The sequence below is a fragment of the Leucoraja erinacea genome, chromosome 13 (genome assembly GCF_028641065.1).
Source record: "Leucoraja erinacea ecotype New England chromosome 13, Leri_hhj_1, whole genome shotgun sequence".
Classification (NCBI taxonomy): domain Eukaryota; kingdom Metazoa; phylum Chordata; class Chondrichthyes; order Rajiformes; family Rajidae; genus Leucoraja; species Leucoraja erinaceus.
The window spans coordinates 53,107,621-53,127,995 of record NC_073389.1 but is presented as its reverse complement, the minus strand read 5'-3'; the positions used below and the strand labels follow the sequence as shown (position 1 = coordinate 53,127,995).

At 49.2% G+C, this 20,375-nt stretch overlaps 1 protein-coding gene across 1 annotated transcript in view; it reads left to right on the top strand.

Moving 5' to 3' along the window:
• Positions 1-1,905: 1,905 nt before the first annotated feature.
• The window catches only part of abcg1 (ATP-binding cassette, sub-family G (WHITE), member 1), a 38,001-nt gene continuing 19,531 nt past the window's right edge, over positions 1,906-20,375 (top strand). Inside the window, exons 1-3 of the mRNA XM_055645242.1 lie at positions 1,906-2,086; positions 5,480-5,704; positions 18,587-18,704. Of these exons, the coding sequence (XP_055501217.1) occupies positions 5,485-5,704; positions 18,587-18,704 (338 nt within the window). The 5' untranslated portion in view covers positions 1,906-2,086; positions 5,480-5,484. The remainder of the gene's footprint in view (positions 2,087-5,479; positions 5,705-18,586; positions 18,705-20,375) is intronic.

Sequence of the window (20,375 nt, the reverse complement as noted above, 5' to 3'; positions counted from 1 at the left end):
TACCAGAGCAAACGGAGGCTACAGATTTTTGGTTGTTGAGTAGAGCTACTACTCGTGGATAAAAACTGTTTTTATGTCTGGCTGTGGCAGCTTTGACAGTCCGGAGTCGCCTTCCAGAGGGAAGTGATTCAAAGAGTTAGTGGCCAGGGTGAGAGGGGTCAGAGATGATCTTGCCCGCTCGCTTCCTGGCCCTTGCAGTGTACAGTTCGTCAATGGAGGGAAGATTGCACTGGTGTGAACGGGTGATTTCACACACTAGTGTGAAACTAGTGTGAACGGGTGATCGATGGTCAGTGTGGACTCGGTGGGCCGAAGGGCCTGTATGCACGCTGTCTCGAAACTGAACTAAATAATCACCAGTAGCACACAGCTAATCTGGCATCACCATAGACCCAGGAGATAAGACACAAAATGCTGGTGTTACTCAGCAGATCAGGCAGCATCTCTGGAGAGAAGGAAATTGCTAACGTAGGGATTCCAAGAGTGAAACTATTCACTTGCACAACCTACAACCCAGCGGGTATGAATATCGATTTCTCTAATTTCAAGAAACCCCTCTCTCTCTCTCGACCCCTCCCTCACCCTAGTCGTCGAACTAGTTTCAGTACCTATCTCTTCGTTGTCACCTCTTCCACAGCCAACAATGGACCATTGTGGGCTCCTTGGTCATCGGTGCTGGCTCTGATTTGTTCTGTACTTTTTCATACCTCTAGTTTCTCTCTCCACGACTTTCACTCTGAAGAAGGGTCTCGAGCAGAAACGTCACCCATTCCTTCTCTCCAGAGTTGATGCCGGTCCCGTTGAGTTACTCCAGCATTGTGTATCTATTTTCGGAAATCAGTATCTGCAGTTCCTCCTTACACGGGAACAGGCACTTTGGCCTCTAAACTCCATGCCAAAAACTAATCTTCTCTGGAAAAGAGGGGACAGAGGGTGGGGCGAAGAAAAGGGGGAAGGGAGTCGGGGAGGGGAAGGGTGAGGGGGAAGAGAGAGGGGGAGGGTGGAAGAAAGGGGGAGGGGGAGCGGGGGGAGGGTAGGGGGGGGGGAAGGGGGGAGGAGGGTGGAAAGGCGGGAAGGGGAAGGGGGGGAGAAGAGGGGGGAGGGGGGGAGAAGAGGGGGAGAAGAGGGGGGGGGGGGAGGGAGAAGAGAGGGAGGGGGAGAAGGGGGGAGGGGGAGAAAGAGGAGGAGAGAAGAGGGGGGAGGGGGAGAAGAGGAGGGGGGGGAGGAGAGAGGGGGAGAGGGGGAGAAGAGGAGAGAGGGGGGAGAAGAGGAGAGAGGGGGGAGAGGGGGGGGGAGAAGAGGGGGGAGAGGGGGAGAGGTAGAAGGGGGAGAGGTAGAAGGGGGGAGAGAGGGGGAGAGAAAGGGGGGGAGGAGGGGGGAGAGGGGGGGAGGGGGAGAGAGGGGGAGAGGAGGGGAGAGAGGAGGGGGAGGGTTTGAGAGGGGGGAGAGGGGAGAGGGGGGGAGGGGGAGAGGGGGAGAGGGGGAGAGGGGGAGAGGGGGAGGAGAGGGGGAGAGGGGGAGAGGGGGGAGAGGGGGAGGAGGGAGAGGAGGGGAGGAGGGAGAGGAGGGGAGGAGGGGCGAGGGGAGAGGGAGGAGAGGAGGGGAGGAGGGGGAGAGGAGGGGGAGGAGGGGGAGAGGAGGGGAGGAGGGGGAGAAGAGGGGGGGGGGGGGGAGAGGAGGGGGGGGAGAGGAAGGGAGAGAAAATGATGGAAATAGAGATGAGGATGAAGGTGAGGAGGGGCAGGGATGAAGGAGAAGCGGGAGGAGGCGGTCATTGAGGTTTGCCTCCGCCCATTGGACATGATGGTTGGTTGGAACAGATGCCAAACAGCCAGCAGCTGCAGAGGGTAAACAGACTGGACGAGAGAGAGATGTGAGACAGAGACACATTCTGTTTATGTTCTTGGTACCAGTCTCACCTGGTGTCCCTGTATCCTGCGCTCTGCTGCCCATTGGTGAAGGCAACCAAGCATCATTTTTGTTTAAAAAAAAAATAATTCCCATATAGTTTTCTTTTCTCTCCCCCAAAATTTCTACCCTCTGCTTAAAAATCCTTCAATTGCCACATTGCTGAGCCTGTGTGCGGGTGAGTTCTGTCATTTCTCTTTACTCTTTAGAGGTCTTTGTGTGAGAAAGGGGTCGATGCGTTGTTACCGACCCAGAGGAACAATCTCTTGGCAAACGTTGCAAGATAAGAAAACGCTGCCTAGCCTTTCATCACCCGTCTCTTCGATAAGCCAACGTTTAAATCAGTGTTGATTGTCTCCTCTTGGACCCAATCTCTGCACATTTGTTGTTTAAAATAAAGTTTCTTGCAAAAAAAAGCTTAAAATTGTATCTTAAAAATCCGAGGCGTCACATCGAGGTGAGTATCATCTTCCAATACAGTTAGCGAGCGCACTTTGTATTAATAGACCTTTGTTCATCTCATCAAAGCGTTGTTAATAATAATATATATTTTTAAAGTCATTACAATTTTGTGCATTGTTTGCAGATTTTTATTTCTCTTGTGTTTTGCATTTTCTGTTTTGATGCAACGTTGAAGTGTTGAATAGTTGGCAGGATTTTGGAAATCGGCTCTGATTATTGTTAGTAGGATAACCGCTCCATCACTGCTGTCGGTTTGGTTTTCATTGACCGAAAGTAACCCCCGCTTGGAGGCAGTGCGTTGCTTATTTTTATTTTAACCGCAAGGGGAGGCAGAACTGAGCAACTGGAAAATGCTGCAAGCGTTGATGTAATAATGTTTACTGTAATCAATATTAAACAAGGAATGATATTGCAAAACAATATTTAATGCTGTATTTATCCCCTTGTAGCTTCATTAAAAAAAAACCCAACCCTATTCTAAAGAGGTTTAGAAGCAAATGTGAGAGATACAAGGAACTGCAGGTGCTGGTTTACATAAATAAAGTGCTGGAGTAACAACCACAGAGGGTTTTTTTTAAAGCAGAGATAGACAGGTTCCTGATAGTACAAAGTAAGAAAGTCTGAAGAAGGGTCTCCACCCGAAACGTCACCCATTCCTTCTCTCCAGAGATGCTGCCTGTCCAGCTGAGTTACTCCAGCATGTTTGCTTTTTTAACCAGCATCTGCAGTTCCTTCCTGCACAGGGTGACAAAGGTTACAGGGGGGGAAGGCAGGAGAATGGGCTTCAGTGAGCGGTAGAATCCCAGAGTTGCAGTAGAGAATTTAAAAAATGGGTATAGTATAGATAGCACATGCTTGGTGGGCCGAAGGGCCAGTTTCTAAGATACGTGACTAATTGAATAATTACCTGATTGATTCCAGCGTGTGGCAAGAAATAAACTGCTGGAGGACACAAAGTGCTGGAGTAACTCAGCGGGTCAGGCAGCATCTCTGGAGAACTTGGATAGGTGACGTTTTGGGTCTTCAGATATCAATGATCCTTGGTCTCTAGAGATGCTCCCTGACCCGCTGAGTTCTTCCAGTATTTTGTGTCCTCTTGTGTCAACCAACATCTGGAGTTCCTTGGTGCTGGGGGAAATTCAGCGGGTCGGGCAGCATCTGCAGAGGGAAATGAAGAGTCAATGTTTCGGGGTCGAGACCCAACCTCTTGATTTTTGCATGCAGTCTCTGAACAAAGTCAATGGGTCACAAGATAGACACACAGTTGGTGGGCCAGGCAGCATCTCTGGAGAAAAAGGATGGGTGACGTTTCAGGTCAGAACCCTTCTTCCTACCGAAGATAGACATTGCAGCTGAGTTACTCCAGCATTTGATGTCTATCTTTGGTACAAACCAGCATCTGCAGTTCCTCCCTGTAGATCAAATGGGTCAAGAGACCATGAGTACTGGGAATGGTTAAGAAATTCTAAACAAACTATGCTATTGTTAGACAGCTGTGGAGGTCAAGTCACAGGGTGATGCTGAGTAGAAACAGGCCCTTCAGCCCAACTTGCCCACACCGGTCAACATGTCCCAGCTGCCCTAGTCCCACCTGCCCACGTTTGGTCCATATCCCTCCAAGCCTGTTCTATCTAGCTGTTTTTTTTTTTCAAATGTTGGGATAGTCCTTGGGTACTGTTTGGGGATGATCAGCCATGATCACATTGAGTGGCGGTGCTGGCTCAAAGGGCCAAATCGCCTACTCCTGCACCTGTTGTCTATTGTCCCTGCTTTGATTACCACCTCAGCCAGCTTGTTCCATGCACTCACCACCCTTTATGTGAAATTGATATTTTTATGGCAGAGTTAGGTAGATTGATGATTAGTACGGGTGTCGGGGGTTATGGGGAGAAGGGGGGAGAATGAGGTTGAAAGGGAAAGTTAGATCCGCCAGGATTGAATGGCGGAGGACAGTTGATGGGCCGAATGGCCTAATTCTACTCCTATAACTTGTGAACTTATAAATTGTCCCGAATAGCCTGATTCTTCTCCTAGAACCTAGGCACCTTTGAATCTTCAGAAGAACGTTGAACCTAATCGAGGGTCAGCTAGAGAGAGGGCTAGATAGGGCTCTTAAGAGATAGTTAGATTGGACTGTTAAGAGAGAGCTGGATAGAGCTCTTAAGAGAGAGCTAGATTGGGTTCTTAAGAGAGCTAGATAGGGCTCTTAAAGATAGGGCTCTTAAGAGAGAGCTAGATAGCGAATGGTATGTTAGCTTTCATAGCAAAAGGATTTGAGTATAGGAGCAGGGAGGTTCTACTGCAGTTGTACAGGGTCTTGGTGAGACCACACCTGGAGTATTGCGTACAGCTTTGGTCTCCAAATCTGAGGAAGGACATTATTGCCATAGAGGGAGTGCAGAGAAGGTTCACCAGACTGATTCCTGGGATGTCAGGACTGTCTTATGAAGAAAGACTGGATAGACTTGGTTTATACTCCCTAGAATTTAGGAGATTGAGAGGGGATCTTATAGAAACTTACAAAATTCTTAAGGGGTTGGACAGGCTAAATGCAGGAAGATTGCTCCCGATGTTGGGGAAGTCCAGGACAAGGGGTCACAGCTTAAGGATAAGGGGGAAATCCTTTAAAACCGAGATGAGAAGAACTTTTTCACACAGAGAGTGGTGAATCTCTGGAACTCTCTGCCGCAGAGGGTAGTCGAGGCCAGTTCATTGGCTATATTTAAGAGGGAGTTAGATGTGGCCCTTGTGGCTAAGGGGATCAGCGGGTATGGAGAGAAGGCAGGTACGGGATACTGAGTTGGATGATCAGCCATGATCATATTGAATGGCGGTGCAGGCTCGAAGGGCCGAATGGCCTACTCCTGCACCTAATTTCTATGTTTCTATGTTTCTATATGGCTCTTAAGAGAGCGAGCTAGATAGGGCTCTTAAGAGAGAGCTAGATAGGGCTCTTAAAGATACCAGAGTCAGGGGATATGGGGAGAAGGCAGGAACGGGGTACTGATTGGGGATGATCAGCCACGATCACATTGAATGGCTGTGCTGGCTCGAAGGGCCGAATGTCCTACTCCTGCACCCATTGTCTATTGTCTTGTTGCCGTTGCAGAAGGGATGGCGGATGGCAAGTCCGTGTGCGTCTCCGTCGACGAGGTGGTCTCCAACGGCACGGCGGCCCGGCAGGTCCCCCTCTTCCAGGGGCACCTGAAGAAAGTGGAGAACAAGGTGATGGACCCACACCGCTTCTCCTACCTGCCCAAGAGGCTGGCCGTTTCCATCGAGTTCCAGGACCTGTCCTACTCCGTCTCCGAGGGCCCCTGGTGGAAGAAGAAAGGTATGGACATTGGGGGAGGGCGCAGAAAAGCTGGAGTAACTCAGCGGGACAGGCAGCATCTCTGGAGAGAAGGAATGGGCACCGCCCATTCCTTCTCTCCAGAGATGCTGCCTGTCCCGCTGAGTTACTCTATCTTCGGTTTTTTTTAAACCAGCATCTGCAGTTCCTTCCGACACAATGGACTGTGGATGTTTAGTGCTGGGGTTGGATTGAGCTGGATGGACGTGGGATGCAACAGTGGGAAGTAGGAATATTGGATTCCCAACCCATTCTCAACTAATTGCTGGTAGTCACAAAATGCTGGAGTAACTCACCGGGACAGGCAGCATCCATGGAGGGAAGGAACGGGTGACGTTTCGGGCCGTGAAAGTGCTGAGTGACTGGGAGATAGAAACATAGAAATTAGGTTGTTCAGCACGGACTTGTAGGGCCGAGATGGCCTGTTTCCGTGCTGTCATTGTTATATGGTTATAAGGTGCAGGAGTAGGCCATTCGGCCCTTCGAGCCTGCATCGCCATTCAATATGATCATGGCAGATCATCCAACTCAGTATCCCGTACCTGCCTTCTCTCCATACCCTCTGATCCCCTTAGCCACAAGGGCCACATCTAACTCCCTCTTAAATATAGCCAATGAACTGTGTGGCCTCAACGACCCTCTGTGGCAGAGAATTCCAGAGATTCACCACTCTCTGTGTGAAAAAAGTTCTTCTCATCTCGGTTTTAAAGGATTTCCCCCTTGTCCTTAAGCTGTGACCCCTTGTCCTGGACTTCGCCAAAACATCGGGAACAATCTTCCTGCATCTAGCCTGTCCAACCCCCTTAAGAATTTTGTAAGTTTCTATAAGATCCCCTCTCAATAGTCTAAATTCTAGAGAGTATAAACCAAGTCTATCCAGTCTTTCTTCATAAGACAGTCCTGACATCCCAGGAATCAGTCTGGTGAACCTTCTCTGCACTCCCTCTATGGCAATAATGTCCTTCCTCAGATTTGGAGACCAAAACTGTACGCAATACTCCAGGTGTGGTCTCACCAAGACCCTGTACAACTGCAGTAGAAACTCCCTGCTCCTCTACTCAAATCCTTTTGCTATGAGATCAGGTAGGATGCTCAGCACTTCAACTCCCCCTCCCATTCCCAACCTGACCTTTCTGTCCTGAGCCTCCTCCATTGTCAGAGTGAGGCCCAACGCAAATTGGAGGAGCAGCACCTCGTATTTCGCTTGGGCAGCTTACACCCCAGCGGTATGAACATCGACTTCTCTAACTTCAAATAGCACCTTGCTTTCCCTCTCTCTCCATCCCCCTCCCCCTCCCCCTTCCCAGTTCTCCCCCACCAGTCTTATGCCCCTGTCCCACTTAGGAAACCTGAACGGAAACCTCTGGAGACTTTGCGCCCCCACCCAAGGTTTCCGTGCGGTTCCCGGAGGTTGCAGGTGGTTGCCGGAGGTTGCAGGGAGTGGAAGCAGGTAGGGAGACTGACAAAAACCTCCGGGAACCGCAATGGAAACATTGGGTGGAGCGCAAAGTCTCCAGAGGTTTCCGTTCAGGTTTCCTAAGTGGGACAGGGGCATTACTGTCACCGACTACAATCTATCTCTGTGTCCCGCCCACTCCCCCGACATCAGTCTGAAGAAAGGTCTCGACCCGAAACGTCACCCATTCCTTCTCTCCAGAGATGCTGCCTGTCCCGCTGAGTTACTCCAGCACTTTGTGTCTGCCTTCGATTTAAACCAGCATCTGCAGTTCTTTCCCACTCAACTAATTACTGATGTTGAGGGATGGGCTCCACAGTGGGTGGACAACATTTGAGAGACCACCTGATTATAAGGAGTCTATTTGTGTTATAGTGTGCACATCTATACATTGCAAAAAGTCTGTATCAATGTTATGCCCCTGTCCCACTTAGGAAACCTGAACGGAAACCTCTGGAGACTTTGCGCCCCCACCCAAGGTTTCCGTACGGTTCCCGGAGGTTTTTGTCAGTCTCCCCACCTGCTTCCACCACCTGCAACCTCCGGCAACCACCTGCAACCTCCGGGAACCGCACGGAAACCTTGGGTGGGGGGGGCGCAAAGTCTCCAGAGGTTTCCTAAGTGGGACAGGGGCATTACTGTGTACATGTTGGAATGTATCAGATAATGGGTTGATACAGATACAAAGACATTGCGGGAACAGGCCCTTCAGCCCTATTTTTGTTTAGAAAAAAAAAAAAAAGACACAAAATGCTGGAGTAACTCAGCGGGACAGGTAACATCTCTGGCTGGAGAGAAGAAATGGGTGACGTTTTGGGTCGAGACCCTTCTTCAGACTGATGTCAGGGGAGTTGGGGGAGGGGGGGATAGAGATAGAATGTAGTCAGAGACAGTAAGACAGCATCTCTGGAGGACATGGATAGGTGACCTTTCCAAAGACTGAAGAAAGGTCCCGACCTGAAATGTCACCCATACGTGTTCTCCAGAGATGCTGCCTGACCTGGTGAGTTACTCCAGCACTTTGTGTCTTTTTATTAGGTAAAGCAGCATTGACTGTTCCTTGTACCTACAGTGTCATTAAAAAAAAAATCAGCCTACATACAGTTCAGGTGGTTTATTGTCACGTGTACCGAGGTACAGTGAAAAGCTTTTGTTGCGTGCTAACCAGTCAGCGGAAAGACAACACATGATTACAATCGAGCCGTCCACAGTGTACAGATGCATGATAAGGGAATAACATTTAGTCCAAGGTAAAGTCCGATCAAAGATAGTCCGAGGGTCACCAATGAGGTAGATAGTAGTTCAGCACTGCTCTCTGGTTGTGGTGGGAGGATTCAGCTGCCTGATAACAGCTGGGAAGAAACTGTTCCTGAATCTGGAGGTGTGTGTTTTCACACTTCTGTACCTTTCTGCGCCGAATAGTGATCCCCGTTACACTAGCGCACGTTACACACTCGGGACAATTTATACAATTTTTACTGAAGCCGATTAAACCTACAAACAATAGACAATAGGTGCAGGAGTAGGCCATTCGGCCATTCGAGCCAGCACCGCCATTCACTGTGATCATGGCTGATCATCCACAATCAGTATCCCGTTCCCACCTTCTCCCCATATCCCCTGACTCCGCTATTTTTAAGAGCCCTATCTAGCTCTCTCTTGAAAGCATCCAGAGAACCTGCCTCCACCGCCCTCTGAGGCAGAGAATTCCACAGACTCAAAACTCTCTGTGAGGAAAAAGTGTTTCCTTGTCTCCGTTCTAAATGGCTTATTCCTTATTCTTAAACTGTGGCCCCTGGTTCTGGACTTCCCCCAACATCGGGAACATGTTTCCTGCCTCTAGTGTGTCCAAGTCCTTAAAAATCTTATATTTTTCAATGAGATATCCTCTCATCCTTCTAAATTCCAGCGTGTACAAGCCCAGCCGCTCCATTCTCTCAGCATATGACAGTCCCGCCATCCCGGGAATTAACCTTGTAAACCTACGCTGCACTCCCTCAATAGCAAGAATGTCCTTCCTCAAATTAGGGGACCAAAACTGCACACAATACTCCAGGTGTGGTCTCACTAGAGCTCTGTACAGCTGCAGAAGGACCTCTTTGCTCCTATATTCGATTCCTCATGTTTCAGTTTCAGTTTAGTTTATTGTCACGTGTACCGAGGTACAGTGAAAAGCTTTTAGTTGCGTCCTGACCAGTCAGCGGAAAGACGAAACACGATGAATGAGAGAGTGGGATAACACAGTGATCGATGGTTGGCATGGACTTGGTGGGCTGAAGGTTCAGTTTCCCTTCACACTCCAAAGACGTAAAGGATTGTTCATTAATTGGCTTCGGTAAAATTGTCCTTGGTGTGTGTAGGATAGTGTTCTCGTGCGGGTATCGTTGGTCGGTGCGGACTCGGTGGTCCAAAGGTCCTGTTTCCGCGTTGTGTCTTTAAAATAAACATATCTGTTTTAGACTGAAGGTAGGCACAAAATGCTGGAGTAACTCAGTGGGGCAGGCAGCATCTCTGGAGAGAAGGAATGGGTGACGTTTCGGGTCGAGACCCTTCTTCATTCTGTTTTAGATTATTGTTCCTGCCAGATTTTGGGGTCTTCTGCTTCTTGCATCATTCTAAAAATAAGAGCTGGTACCAAAGGCATCTTCTATTCTGGGAGGGATCGATGCTGTAATCAGGTGCAGTGCAGCATAAATGCATCACCGCAGCTGCTAGCGAGGTTACAAGCGGGCAGTGTACGATAGTTACCCTCCCGATATGCTCAACAGCAACTGATCAGCTTCATCCCTGTTGCCGGGGCGAAGAGATGCAGCGATGTATTTTGGGAGGAGAGGGGTTTGAGACAAGCGTGTGCGTGTGTCTCTGTGTGTGTGTGTGTCTCTGTGTGTGTGTGTCTCTGTGTGTGTGTGTCTCTGTGTCTGTGTCTGTGTCTGTGTCTGTCTGTGTGTGTTTCTGTGCATGTGTGTTTGTGTGCGTGTGTGTCTCTGTGTGTCTGTGTGTATGTGTGTTTCTGTATGTGTGTTTCTGTATGTGTGTGTGTGTCTGTGTGTGTGTGTGTGTTTCTGTATGTGTGTTTCTGTATGTGTGTTTCTGTATGTGTGTGTGTGCGTGTGTCTCTCTGTCAGTGTGTCTCTCTGTCAGTGTGTCTCTGTCAGTGTGTGTTTCTGTGTGTGTGTGTATGTCTCTGAGTGTGTGTGTGTATCTCTGTCAGTGTGTGTTTCTGTGTGTGTGTGTGTCTCTGAGTGTGTGTGTATCTCTGTCAGTGTGTGTTTCTGTGTGTGTGTGTATCTCTGTGTGTGTGTGTGTGTGTCTCTGTGTGTAAATGTAGGGGGAAGGTGAGGGCGATGTAGGCAGAGGTGGATGGGGAGAGGAATGGGGAGGGGGAGAGAGGGAGAGAGAGCGAGAGAGAGACAGACAGAGAGTGACAGACAGAGACACAGGGACCTGCTGTTATGACCAACAGGATTAATTTAACTGGGTGCCTGCACCTGTCAAACAGTGTACAACACTATTAGCCAGCCTGAAGAAGGGTCTCGACCCCAAACGTCACCCATTCCTTCTCTCCAGAGATGCTGCCTGTCCCGCTGAGTTACACCAGCTTTTTGTGTCTATCTTCGGTTTAAACCAGCAGCTGCAGTTCCTTCCTGCACACATCCAGCATGACAGGGGCTGATTCCAGCCCTGTGTTGCCCCCAGCCCTGTATCTGCTTGTCTCTCACGTACACAGGAGATCCTGCAACACTCTCTCCCATGCTCCTATTTTTAAAAATTATTTAATACAAATTCCGATTTATTTAAATCCCTAATCTGCTCGTCTTTCAAATTACTGGAAAATTAACCCGTATCTCTGGTGTGTACATAAAATACTTAATGGTGATGGAATATAAAACATAAATGTTATTTCTTTTGGTGTCACCCTTGCGGTGAAGGTGAGTTGTGTTATTGCACGGATATCTAAAGGGCAGGTGGTGTTCGGAGAGTGCTGGAGGAACTCAGTGGGTCGGGCAGCATCTGTGATGATGATAATAACACACTTTATTGTCATTGTACATACATACAACAAAGTTTCAATACACAATAGACAATAGGTGCAGGAGTAGGCCATTCGGCCCTTGGAGCCAGCACTGCCTTTCAATGTGATCATAGCTGATCATCCCCAATCAGTACCCCGTTCCTGCCTTCTCCCCATATCCCCGACCCCGCTATTTTTAAGAGCCCTCTCGAGCTCTCTCTGGAAAGTATCCAGCGAACCGGCCTCCACCGCCCTCTGAGGCAGAGAATTCCACAGACTCACCTCAACTCTCTGTGAGAAAAAGTGTTTCCTCGACTCCGTTCTAAATGGCTTGCCCCTTATTCTTAAACTGTGGCCCCCTGGTTCTGGACTCCCCCAACATCGGAAACATGTTTCCTGCCTCTAGCGTGTCCAAACCCTTAACAGTCTTATACGCTTCAATAAGATCCCCCCTCATCCTTCTAAACTCCAGAGTGTACAAGCCCAGCCGCTCCATTCTCTCAGCATATGACAGTCCCGCCATCCCGGGAATTAACCTTGTAAACCTACGCTGCACTCCCTCAATAGCAAGAAAGTTCTTCCTCAAATTAGGGGACCAAAACTGCACCCAATACTCCAGGTGTGGTCTCACTAGGGCCCTGTACAACTGCAGAAGGACCTCTTTGCTCCTATACTCATAGGCTCCAAAGCCACATTCGGCAAAATCAATAACCCCACTCTCACCATCGACGGCACCACTGTCTCCCCATCTCCCCAGGCCCGCAACCTTGGCATGATCTTTGATTCCACCCTCTCCCTTGAGCCTCACATCCGCCATGTCATTAAAACCTCCTTCTTTCATCTCCGCAACATCGCCAAACTCAGACCCTCTCTCACACCGCCCGCTGCTGAAAGACTCATCCATGCCTTCATCTCCTCCCGACTGGACTACTGCAACTAACTTCTCCTTGGCATCAGCTCCACCTACATCAATCGACTCCAACTGGTCCAGAACGCAGCCGCCCGACTCATCACCCACACCAAATCCTGGCATCACATCACTCCAGTCCTCAAACAACTTCACTGGCTTCCCATCTCCCACCGGATCACCTACAAAATCCTGATCCTCACCCACAAAGCCCTCCACCATCTGGCCCCCCCCATATCTCACTGCCCTCCTCTCCCCCTACCAACCCTCACGATCCCTCAGATCCACATCAGCCGGTCTCCTCTCCATCCACAAGTCCAACCTCCGCAGTTTTGGGGACAGAGCCTTCTCCAGGGCAGCTCCCAGGCTCTGGAACTCCCTCCCCCAACTGATCCGCAATTCCATGTCCCTCACCATCTTCCAGTCCCGCCTCAAGACCCATCTCTTCACCTCTGCCTATCCTTAGCCCCACGTCCCCGTCCCTTTTCATCTGTGCATGAATTGCCTCATATTGTGTTTTGTATTGAATTCTGTATTTACTTTGTGTACTAGTCATGTCTCTACTATTTATTTCATTCCCCTTGCATGTTTTTCCTCTACCTGCTAAATTTTTGTAAGGTGTCCTTGAGACTCTTGAAAGGCGCCCATAAATAAAATGTATTATTATTATTATTATACTCAACTCCTCTTTTTACGAAGGCCAACATGCCATTCGCTTTCTTCACTGCCTGCTGTACCTGCATGCTTGCATTCAGTGACTGATGAACAAGGACCCCCCAGATCTTGTTGTACTTCCCCTTTTCCTAACTTGAGTCGTAGACACTAATGGGACTGTCCCACTTGGGCGATTTTTTTTTTTTTAGGCGACAACAGGCGACTGCCGAAAAATGTTCAACCTGTTGTAACGTTTTCGACGACAGTGGGGACAATTTGTGCTGTTGTGGGTTGTCGCCAGGTGACATAGGTTGTCGCTGGTGCTGACTTTGGTGAATTCCATTGTCCTAGTTGCTGGCAGTCAATTAAGAAATCACCTATGTGGGACAGGCCCTTACGACTGGTCGTAGATCGGAGTCAGTAAAAATGTCGCTGTGCAGGACTGAGTGGGGTTGGCTAATCAACAGACAAGCATTATTTCCCTGGGTCTGCGATAAACACATCAGCGAGCTCCACTGAGCCACGAGTCCACGCGCAGTGGGATGGCACGCACAGTCCTTTATAATATAATAATCATCCCTCTCAACTATGCAGTCATAGCAATAATCGAAAACAAACGTTTGCAAAGCAAAGCAGAGGTGCTGTGTGAAGTGGGATGTTAGCCCCCCCCCCCCCCCCCCCCTACTGGGCAAAGGGTGACAGCCCAAGCCTCTGGCTGTCAGCGTCTAATCTCTGAGTCGGGCCGTTGGAGAGCGCGATCTATCCATTATTCTTCATTGCTTTTGTATTGATGAGCAGCTGGCAGTAACCCAGCTCCCAGCTGCTCTCTGGCCATATAACATACAACAGCACTGGAGTAACTCAGCGGGACAGGCAGCATCTCTGGGGAGAAGGAATGGCTGACGTGTTGCGTCGAGACCCTTCTTCAGACTAGTTCCCGTTAAGTTACTCCAGTTTTTTTCCGTCTATCTTCGGTTTAAACCAGCGACTGCAGCTCCTCCCTACACATGACAGTGCAGTGCAGGAATGTGTCCTTCGTCCCGCGATGTTTAGTTGAGAGATACAGGGCGGAAACAGGCCCTTCGGCCCACCGAGTCCGCACTGACCAGCGATCCCCGCACATTAACGCTGTCCTACACACACGATGGTCGGCGCGGACTCGGTGGGCGTTTCCAGGCTGTATCTCTCAACTAAACTCTGCGCGATGAGAGGAACCATTACTAAACTCTTCTGCAGTTGTATCGGGCTGTGTACAGTTTTACTCTCCTAATTTGAGGAAGGACATCCTTGTGATTGAGGCAGTGCAGCGTAGGTTCGCGAGATTGATCCCTGGGATGGCGGGACTGTCAAATGAGGAAAGATTGAAAAGACTAGGCTTGTATTCACTGGAGTTTAGAAGGATGAGGGGGGGGGGTTCTTATAGAAACATGTAAAATTATAAAAGGACTGGACAAGCTAGATGCAGGAAAAATGTTCCCAATGTTGGGCGAGTCCAGAACCAGGGGCCACACAGTCTTAGAATAAAAGGGAGGCCATTTAAGACTGAGGTGAGAAAAAACGTTTTCACCCAGAGAGTTGTGAATTTGTGGAATTCCCTGCCACAGAGGGCAGTGGAGGCCAAATCACTGAATGGATTTAAGAGAGAGTTAGATAGAGCTCTAGGGGCTAGTGGAGTCAAGGGATATGGGGAGAAGGCAGGCACAGGTTATTGATTTGCGATGATCAGTCATGATCACAACGAATTGTGGTGCTGGCTCGAAGGGCTGAATGGCCTCCTCCTGCACCTATTTTGTATGTGATGAGTGTTTGACAGCACTGGGCCTCTACTCACTGGAGTTTAGAAGGTTGAGGGGGGACCTCATTGTAACTTACAGAATAATGAAAGGCATAGATAGAGTGGATGTGGAGAGGGTGTTTCCACTGGTGGGAGAGTCTAGGACCAGAGGTCACAGCCTCAGAATTAAAGGGTGCTCTTTTAGAAAGGTGAGGAGGAATTTCTTTAGAGGGTAGTTAATCTGTGGAACTCATTGCCACAGAGGGCTGTGGAGGCCAAGTCATTGTGCAGTATATTTTTAAGGCAGAGATAGACAAGTTCTTGATTAGAACGGGTGTCAATGGGTTATGGGGAGAAGGCAGGAAAATGGGATTAGGAGGCAGAGATCAGCCATGATTGAATGGCGGAGTGGACTCAATGGGCCGAATGGCCTAACTCTACTCCAAAAACGTGAGCTTTTGAACATAATGAGAAAGGACACAAAATACTGGAGTAACTCAGTGGGTCAGGCAGCATCTCTGGAGAACAATAGACAATAGGTGCAGGGGTAGGCTAATGGGCCCTTCGACCCATTCATGGCTGATCACCCACAATCAGTACCCCATTCCTGCCTTCTCTCCATATCCCCTGACTCCGTTATCTGTAAGAGCCCTATCTAGCTCTCTCTTGAAAGTATCCAGAGAACCGGCCTCCACCGCCCTCTGAGGCAGAGAATTCTATAGACTCGCAACTCAAGAACATGGTTAGGTGCTGCCTCGGGTCGGGAACCTTCTTCAGACTGATTGTGGGGGGGGGGGGGGGGGGGGGGGGGGGGGGGGGGGGGGGGGGGGGGGGGGGGGTAGGACAGAAAGCTGGATGAGAGGAAGGACTGGCAATATACCCGTTACTTGCCAGGCTTTGTCCCGAAGAAGGGTCTCAACCCGAAACATCACCCATCCATGTTCTTCAGAGATGCTGCCAGACCCACTGAGTTACTCCAGCACTTTGTGAATTTTTATTTTGCAAACCAGCATTTGCAGTTCCTTGTATCTCGACTGATCAAGGAAGGGATCATTTCTCATTTACTGTCGAGCCCCCACCATTCTGCTACAAACTGATCCGTGCGAGACGAAATGGGAGATTGAAGAACTGAGTGTTTATAGTTCAGTCTAGTTTGTTGTCACGTGTACCGAGGTACAGTGAAAAGCTTTTGTTGCGTGCTAACCAGTCAGCGGAAAGACAGTACATCGAGTACAGTACATACAATCGAGCCATTTACCATATCATGTACAGATACATGATAAGGGAATGACGTTTAGTGCAAGGTAAAGCCAGCAAAGTCCAATCAAGGATAGTCCGAGGGTCACCAATGAGGTAGATAGTAGTTCAGCACTGCTCTCTGGCTGTGGTGGGATGGTTCAGTTGCCTGATCACAGCTGGGAAGAAACTGTCCCTGAATCTGGAGGTGTGCGTTCGTTTTCACACTTCTGTACCTCTTGTCCGATGGGAGAGGGGAGAAGAGGGAGTGGCCGGGGTGCGGCTGGTCCTTGATGATGCTGCTGGCCTTGCCGAGGCAGCGCGGGGTGGAGATGGAGTCAATGGAAGGGAGGTCGGTCTGTGCGATGGTCTGGGCTGCAACTGTCCACAATTCGCTGTAATTCCTCGCGGTCTTGGATGGAGCTGTTCCCGAACCAGGCTATGGGCGCGAGTTATTAAACTATGCACTCTATGTGCAGTGACAGAGAGTCAACGCCACTGGGTAGGCTTTGGAGAAGTGGGTCAATGACCTGCAGTGACCTCCAGCTGTCTGCCTCGAGCCAAGAGATTATTGGAGTTGGTATTGGTATTGACTTATTCTTGTCACATGTTCAGTTTATTCTCACGTACATGGAAGTAGGGCGAAAAGCTTTTTTTTGCGTGCTAGCCAGTGAAAGAAGGGACTATCCACAAGCCGTCCACAGATGAAGGATACTCGCTAGAATTTAGAATATTGAGGGGGGATCTTATAGAAACTTACAAAATCCTTAAAGGGTTGGACAGGCTAGATGCAGGAAGATTGTTCCCGATGTTGGGGAAGTCCAGAACAAGGGGTCACGCAGTTTAAGGATAAGGGGGAAATCTTTTAGGACCGAGATGAGGAAAACATTTTTTACACCGAGAGTGGTGAATCTGTGGAATTCTCTGCCGCAGAAGGTAGTTGAGGCCACAGTTCATTGGCTATATTTAAGAGGGGGTTAGATTTGGCCCTTGTGGCTAAAGGGATCAGGGGGTATGGAGAGAAGGCAGGAACGGGATACTGAGTTGGATGATCAGCCATGATCATATTGAATGGCGGTGCAGGCTCGAAGGGCCGAATGGCCTAATCCTGCACCTATTTTCTATGTTTCTATGTTTCTATGATACAACATTCAGTGCATGGGGCGGCAAGGTGGCTCAGCGGTAGAGTTGTTGCCTTACAGCGCCAGAGATCCGCGTTCCATCCAAACGGAGTTAGTATGTTCTCCCCGTGACCCGAGTGGGTTTTTTCCAGTTTCCCCCCACATTCCAAGGACGTACATGTTTGTAGATAAAAATGTAAAAGGAAAAGTGTGTGTGTGTGTGTGTGTGTCTCTCTCTCTCTCGTTGGTCGGCGCGGACTCGGTGGGCAATTTACATTTATACCAAGCCAATTAACCTACAAACCTGCGCGTCTTTGGAGTGTGGATCTCGGAGAAAACCCATGCTGGTCACGGGGAGAACGTGCAAACTCCGTACAGACAGCACCCGTAGTCAGGATGGAACCACATGGAATCTAGCGCTGTAAGACAGCAACTACCGCTGCGCCACCGTTCCGCCCATTTCCGTGCTGTATCACTAAAATGAAAACTAAACTAAACCTCAGTAATGAAAAGACTTTGGAATAATACAAATTTCCTTGCACGTGTTGTGAAGTGTCATTCTCAAGGGGAATTTTTTTTTTCTACTGCGGTAATATTCTCCTTCTTGGAGGGCAGTGGAAGCTTTGACATTGATCACCTACGAGGATTTGTCTTGCAAGGGTAGGAACTTTAAACTGAGGTTAGACACAAAAAGCTGGAGCAACTGGGTGGGACAGGCGACATCTCCGGCGAGGAGGAAAGGGTGACGTTTCGGGTCGAGACCCTTCTTCAGACTGAAAGTCACGGGAAAGGGAAGCGAGAGATACAATACAATACAATACAATTTATTTGTCACTTGAACCTCATAGAGGCTCAAGTGAAATGTTGTTTCTGTAGTCATACATACAAGAAAAAAAGACCCAAGACACAACACAATTTACACAGACATCCATCACAGCGAATCTCCTCCTCGCTGTGATGGAAGGCAAAAAAACTTATCTCTCCCCTGCACTTCCCTCTCCCACCGATGTCAGAGTCAAAGTCAGAGCCCTGAGACGCGCAGGTTTGTAGGTTAATTGGCTTGGTATAAATGTAAATTGCCCACCGAGTCCGCGCCGACCAACGAGAGAGAGAGACACACACACACACACACACACACACACACACACTTTTCCTTTTACATTTTTATCAGAGATATAGACAATGATGTAAAAGAACAAGAATGAGAGACGTGCAACAAGGTAACGATGATAAAAGAAACACGGGCTGTTTGTTGGGTGAAAGACTAAAGGGCCTGTCCCACCTGGCGATTTGTTTCGGCAACTGCCGGCGTCATATCAGTGTCGCCAAAAGATTTTGAACGTTTCAAAATCCAGCCGCGACAAAAGAAAAAACACCGCGCGTCCTACGTCATCACGCTGCGCCACGCCACGTATTTTTCGGTCACCTGATGCGTCAGTCAATGATGCCGGCAGTCGCCGATAAAAATCTCCAAGTGGGACAGGCCCTTAACCCTAACCAGTCTGAAGAAGGGTCTCGTCCCGAAACGTCACCCATTCCTTCTCTCCAGAAATAGATGCTGCCTGTCCCGCTGAGTTAGCCCAGCATTTTGCGTCTTCCTTCGAAGTTTTTGTGTTGACTTTGTCACCTGTCACCCTGTAAATGAACGCAGTGACCGATTTTTGTTTAGAAGTTTTCACACTCCCTCTCCTTGCTGTCTGGAAGGTTACAAGACTCTGCTGAAGGGCATCTCGGGCAGGTTTAACAGCGGAGAGCTCATTGCCATCATGGGTCCCTCGGGAGCCGGCAAATCGACGCTGATGAATATTCTGGCTGGCTACAGGTAAGGAGAAACTAGGGCAGCGATCAGCTGGACGTCACAGCTACCGTAATTCCCACAATACACCCGCCTCCCCCCCCGCCGTTACCAAATCTCGGAGAGGAACAATTTCTCTCCTCCTCTGCGAAATCTACTCGATTACGCTTGTATCGAAGACGTTCTCCTCCTCCTCCTCCTCCTCTCTCCGAGAAGAGTTCCACACCGCCCGCTCACGGCTCTGCCATTCATTTGCCCCCAATCGCCATAAGTTATTGAAGCTGAATAAGGCCATTCATAGAAACTTAGAAAATAGGTGCAGGAATAGGCCATTCGGCCCTTGAACCTGCACCGCCATTCAATATGATCATGGCTGATCATCCAAATCAGTATCCTGTTGCTGCCTTCGCTCCATACCCCCTGATCCCTTTAGCCACAAGGGCCACATCTAACTCCCTCTTAAATATAGCCAATGAACTGGCCTCAACTACCTTCTGTGGCAGAGAATTCCAGAGATCTGTGGGGAAAAATGTTTTTCTCATCTCGGTCCTAAAAGATTTCCCCTTTATCCTTAAACTGTGACCCCTTGTCCTGGACTTCATTAACATCGGGAACAATCTTACTGCATCTAGCCTGTCCAACCCCTTAAGAATTTTGTACGTTTCTATAAGGCCCATCAAGTCTACTCCGCCATTCAATCACGGCTGATCTATCTTTCCCTCTCAACCCCATTCTCCTGCCTTCACCCCATAACCCCTGATACCTTTGCTAATCAGGAACCTACCAGTCTCCACCTTACAAATGTCCACTGACTTGGCCTCCACAGATTCAGCACCCTCTGACTAAAGAAATTCCTCCTCATCTCCTGCCTCCCCTTGCCACCTAGCCTACAGCCAACAATGGACCATTGTGGGCTCCAACTTTCCCTGATTACCTTTACTTTATTTGCAAATCTTTCATGTTCTATATCTCTCTCTCTATATCACCGTCTCCATCTCTCGTTTCCCTTTCTACTGACACAGTCCGAAGAAGGGTCCCGCCCTGATATGTCACCTATTTCCTATATTCCAGAGATGCTGCCTGACCCGCAGAGTGACTCCAGCCTTTGTTTCTCTTGGGTGTCACCTGTCACTGTTGGTTGGTGGTGATGCCAATGCTGTAGACGCCAGGTTCGGCAGTGGGCACAATAGACAATAGATGCAGGAGTAGGCCATTCGGCCCTTCGAGCCAGTACCGGCATTCAATGTGATCGTAGCTGATCATCCCCAATCAGTACCCCGTTCCTGCACTGTAGACTGAACCTCACCATTTCTCTTCGCATTTACCTGCAGCAGTTTAGTTTAGTTTAGAGATACAGCGCGGAAAGAGGCCCATCGGCCCGTCGAGTCCGTGCCGACCAGCGATCCCCGCACGCTAACACTGTCCTACAAACACTGCGGTCAATCTGCAATTATACCAAGCCAATTGACCTTCAAACCTGCACGTCTTTGGAGTGTGGGAGGAAACCGGAGATCGCGGGGAAATCCCACGCAGGTCACAGGGAGAACGTGCAAACTCCGTACAGACAGCACCCGTAGTCAGCGAGCGAACCTGCCTCCACCGCCCTCTGAGGCAGAGAATTCCACAGACTCACCACTCTGTGAGAAAAAGCATTTCCTCATCTCCGTTCTAAATGGCTTACTCCTTATTCTTAAACTG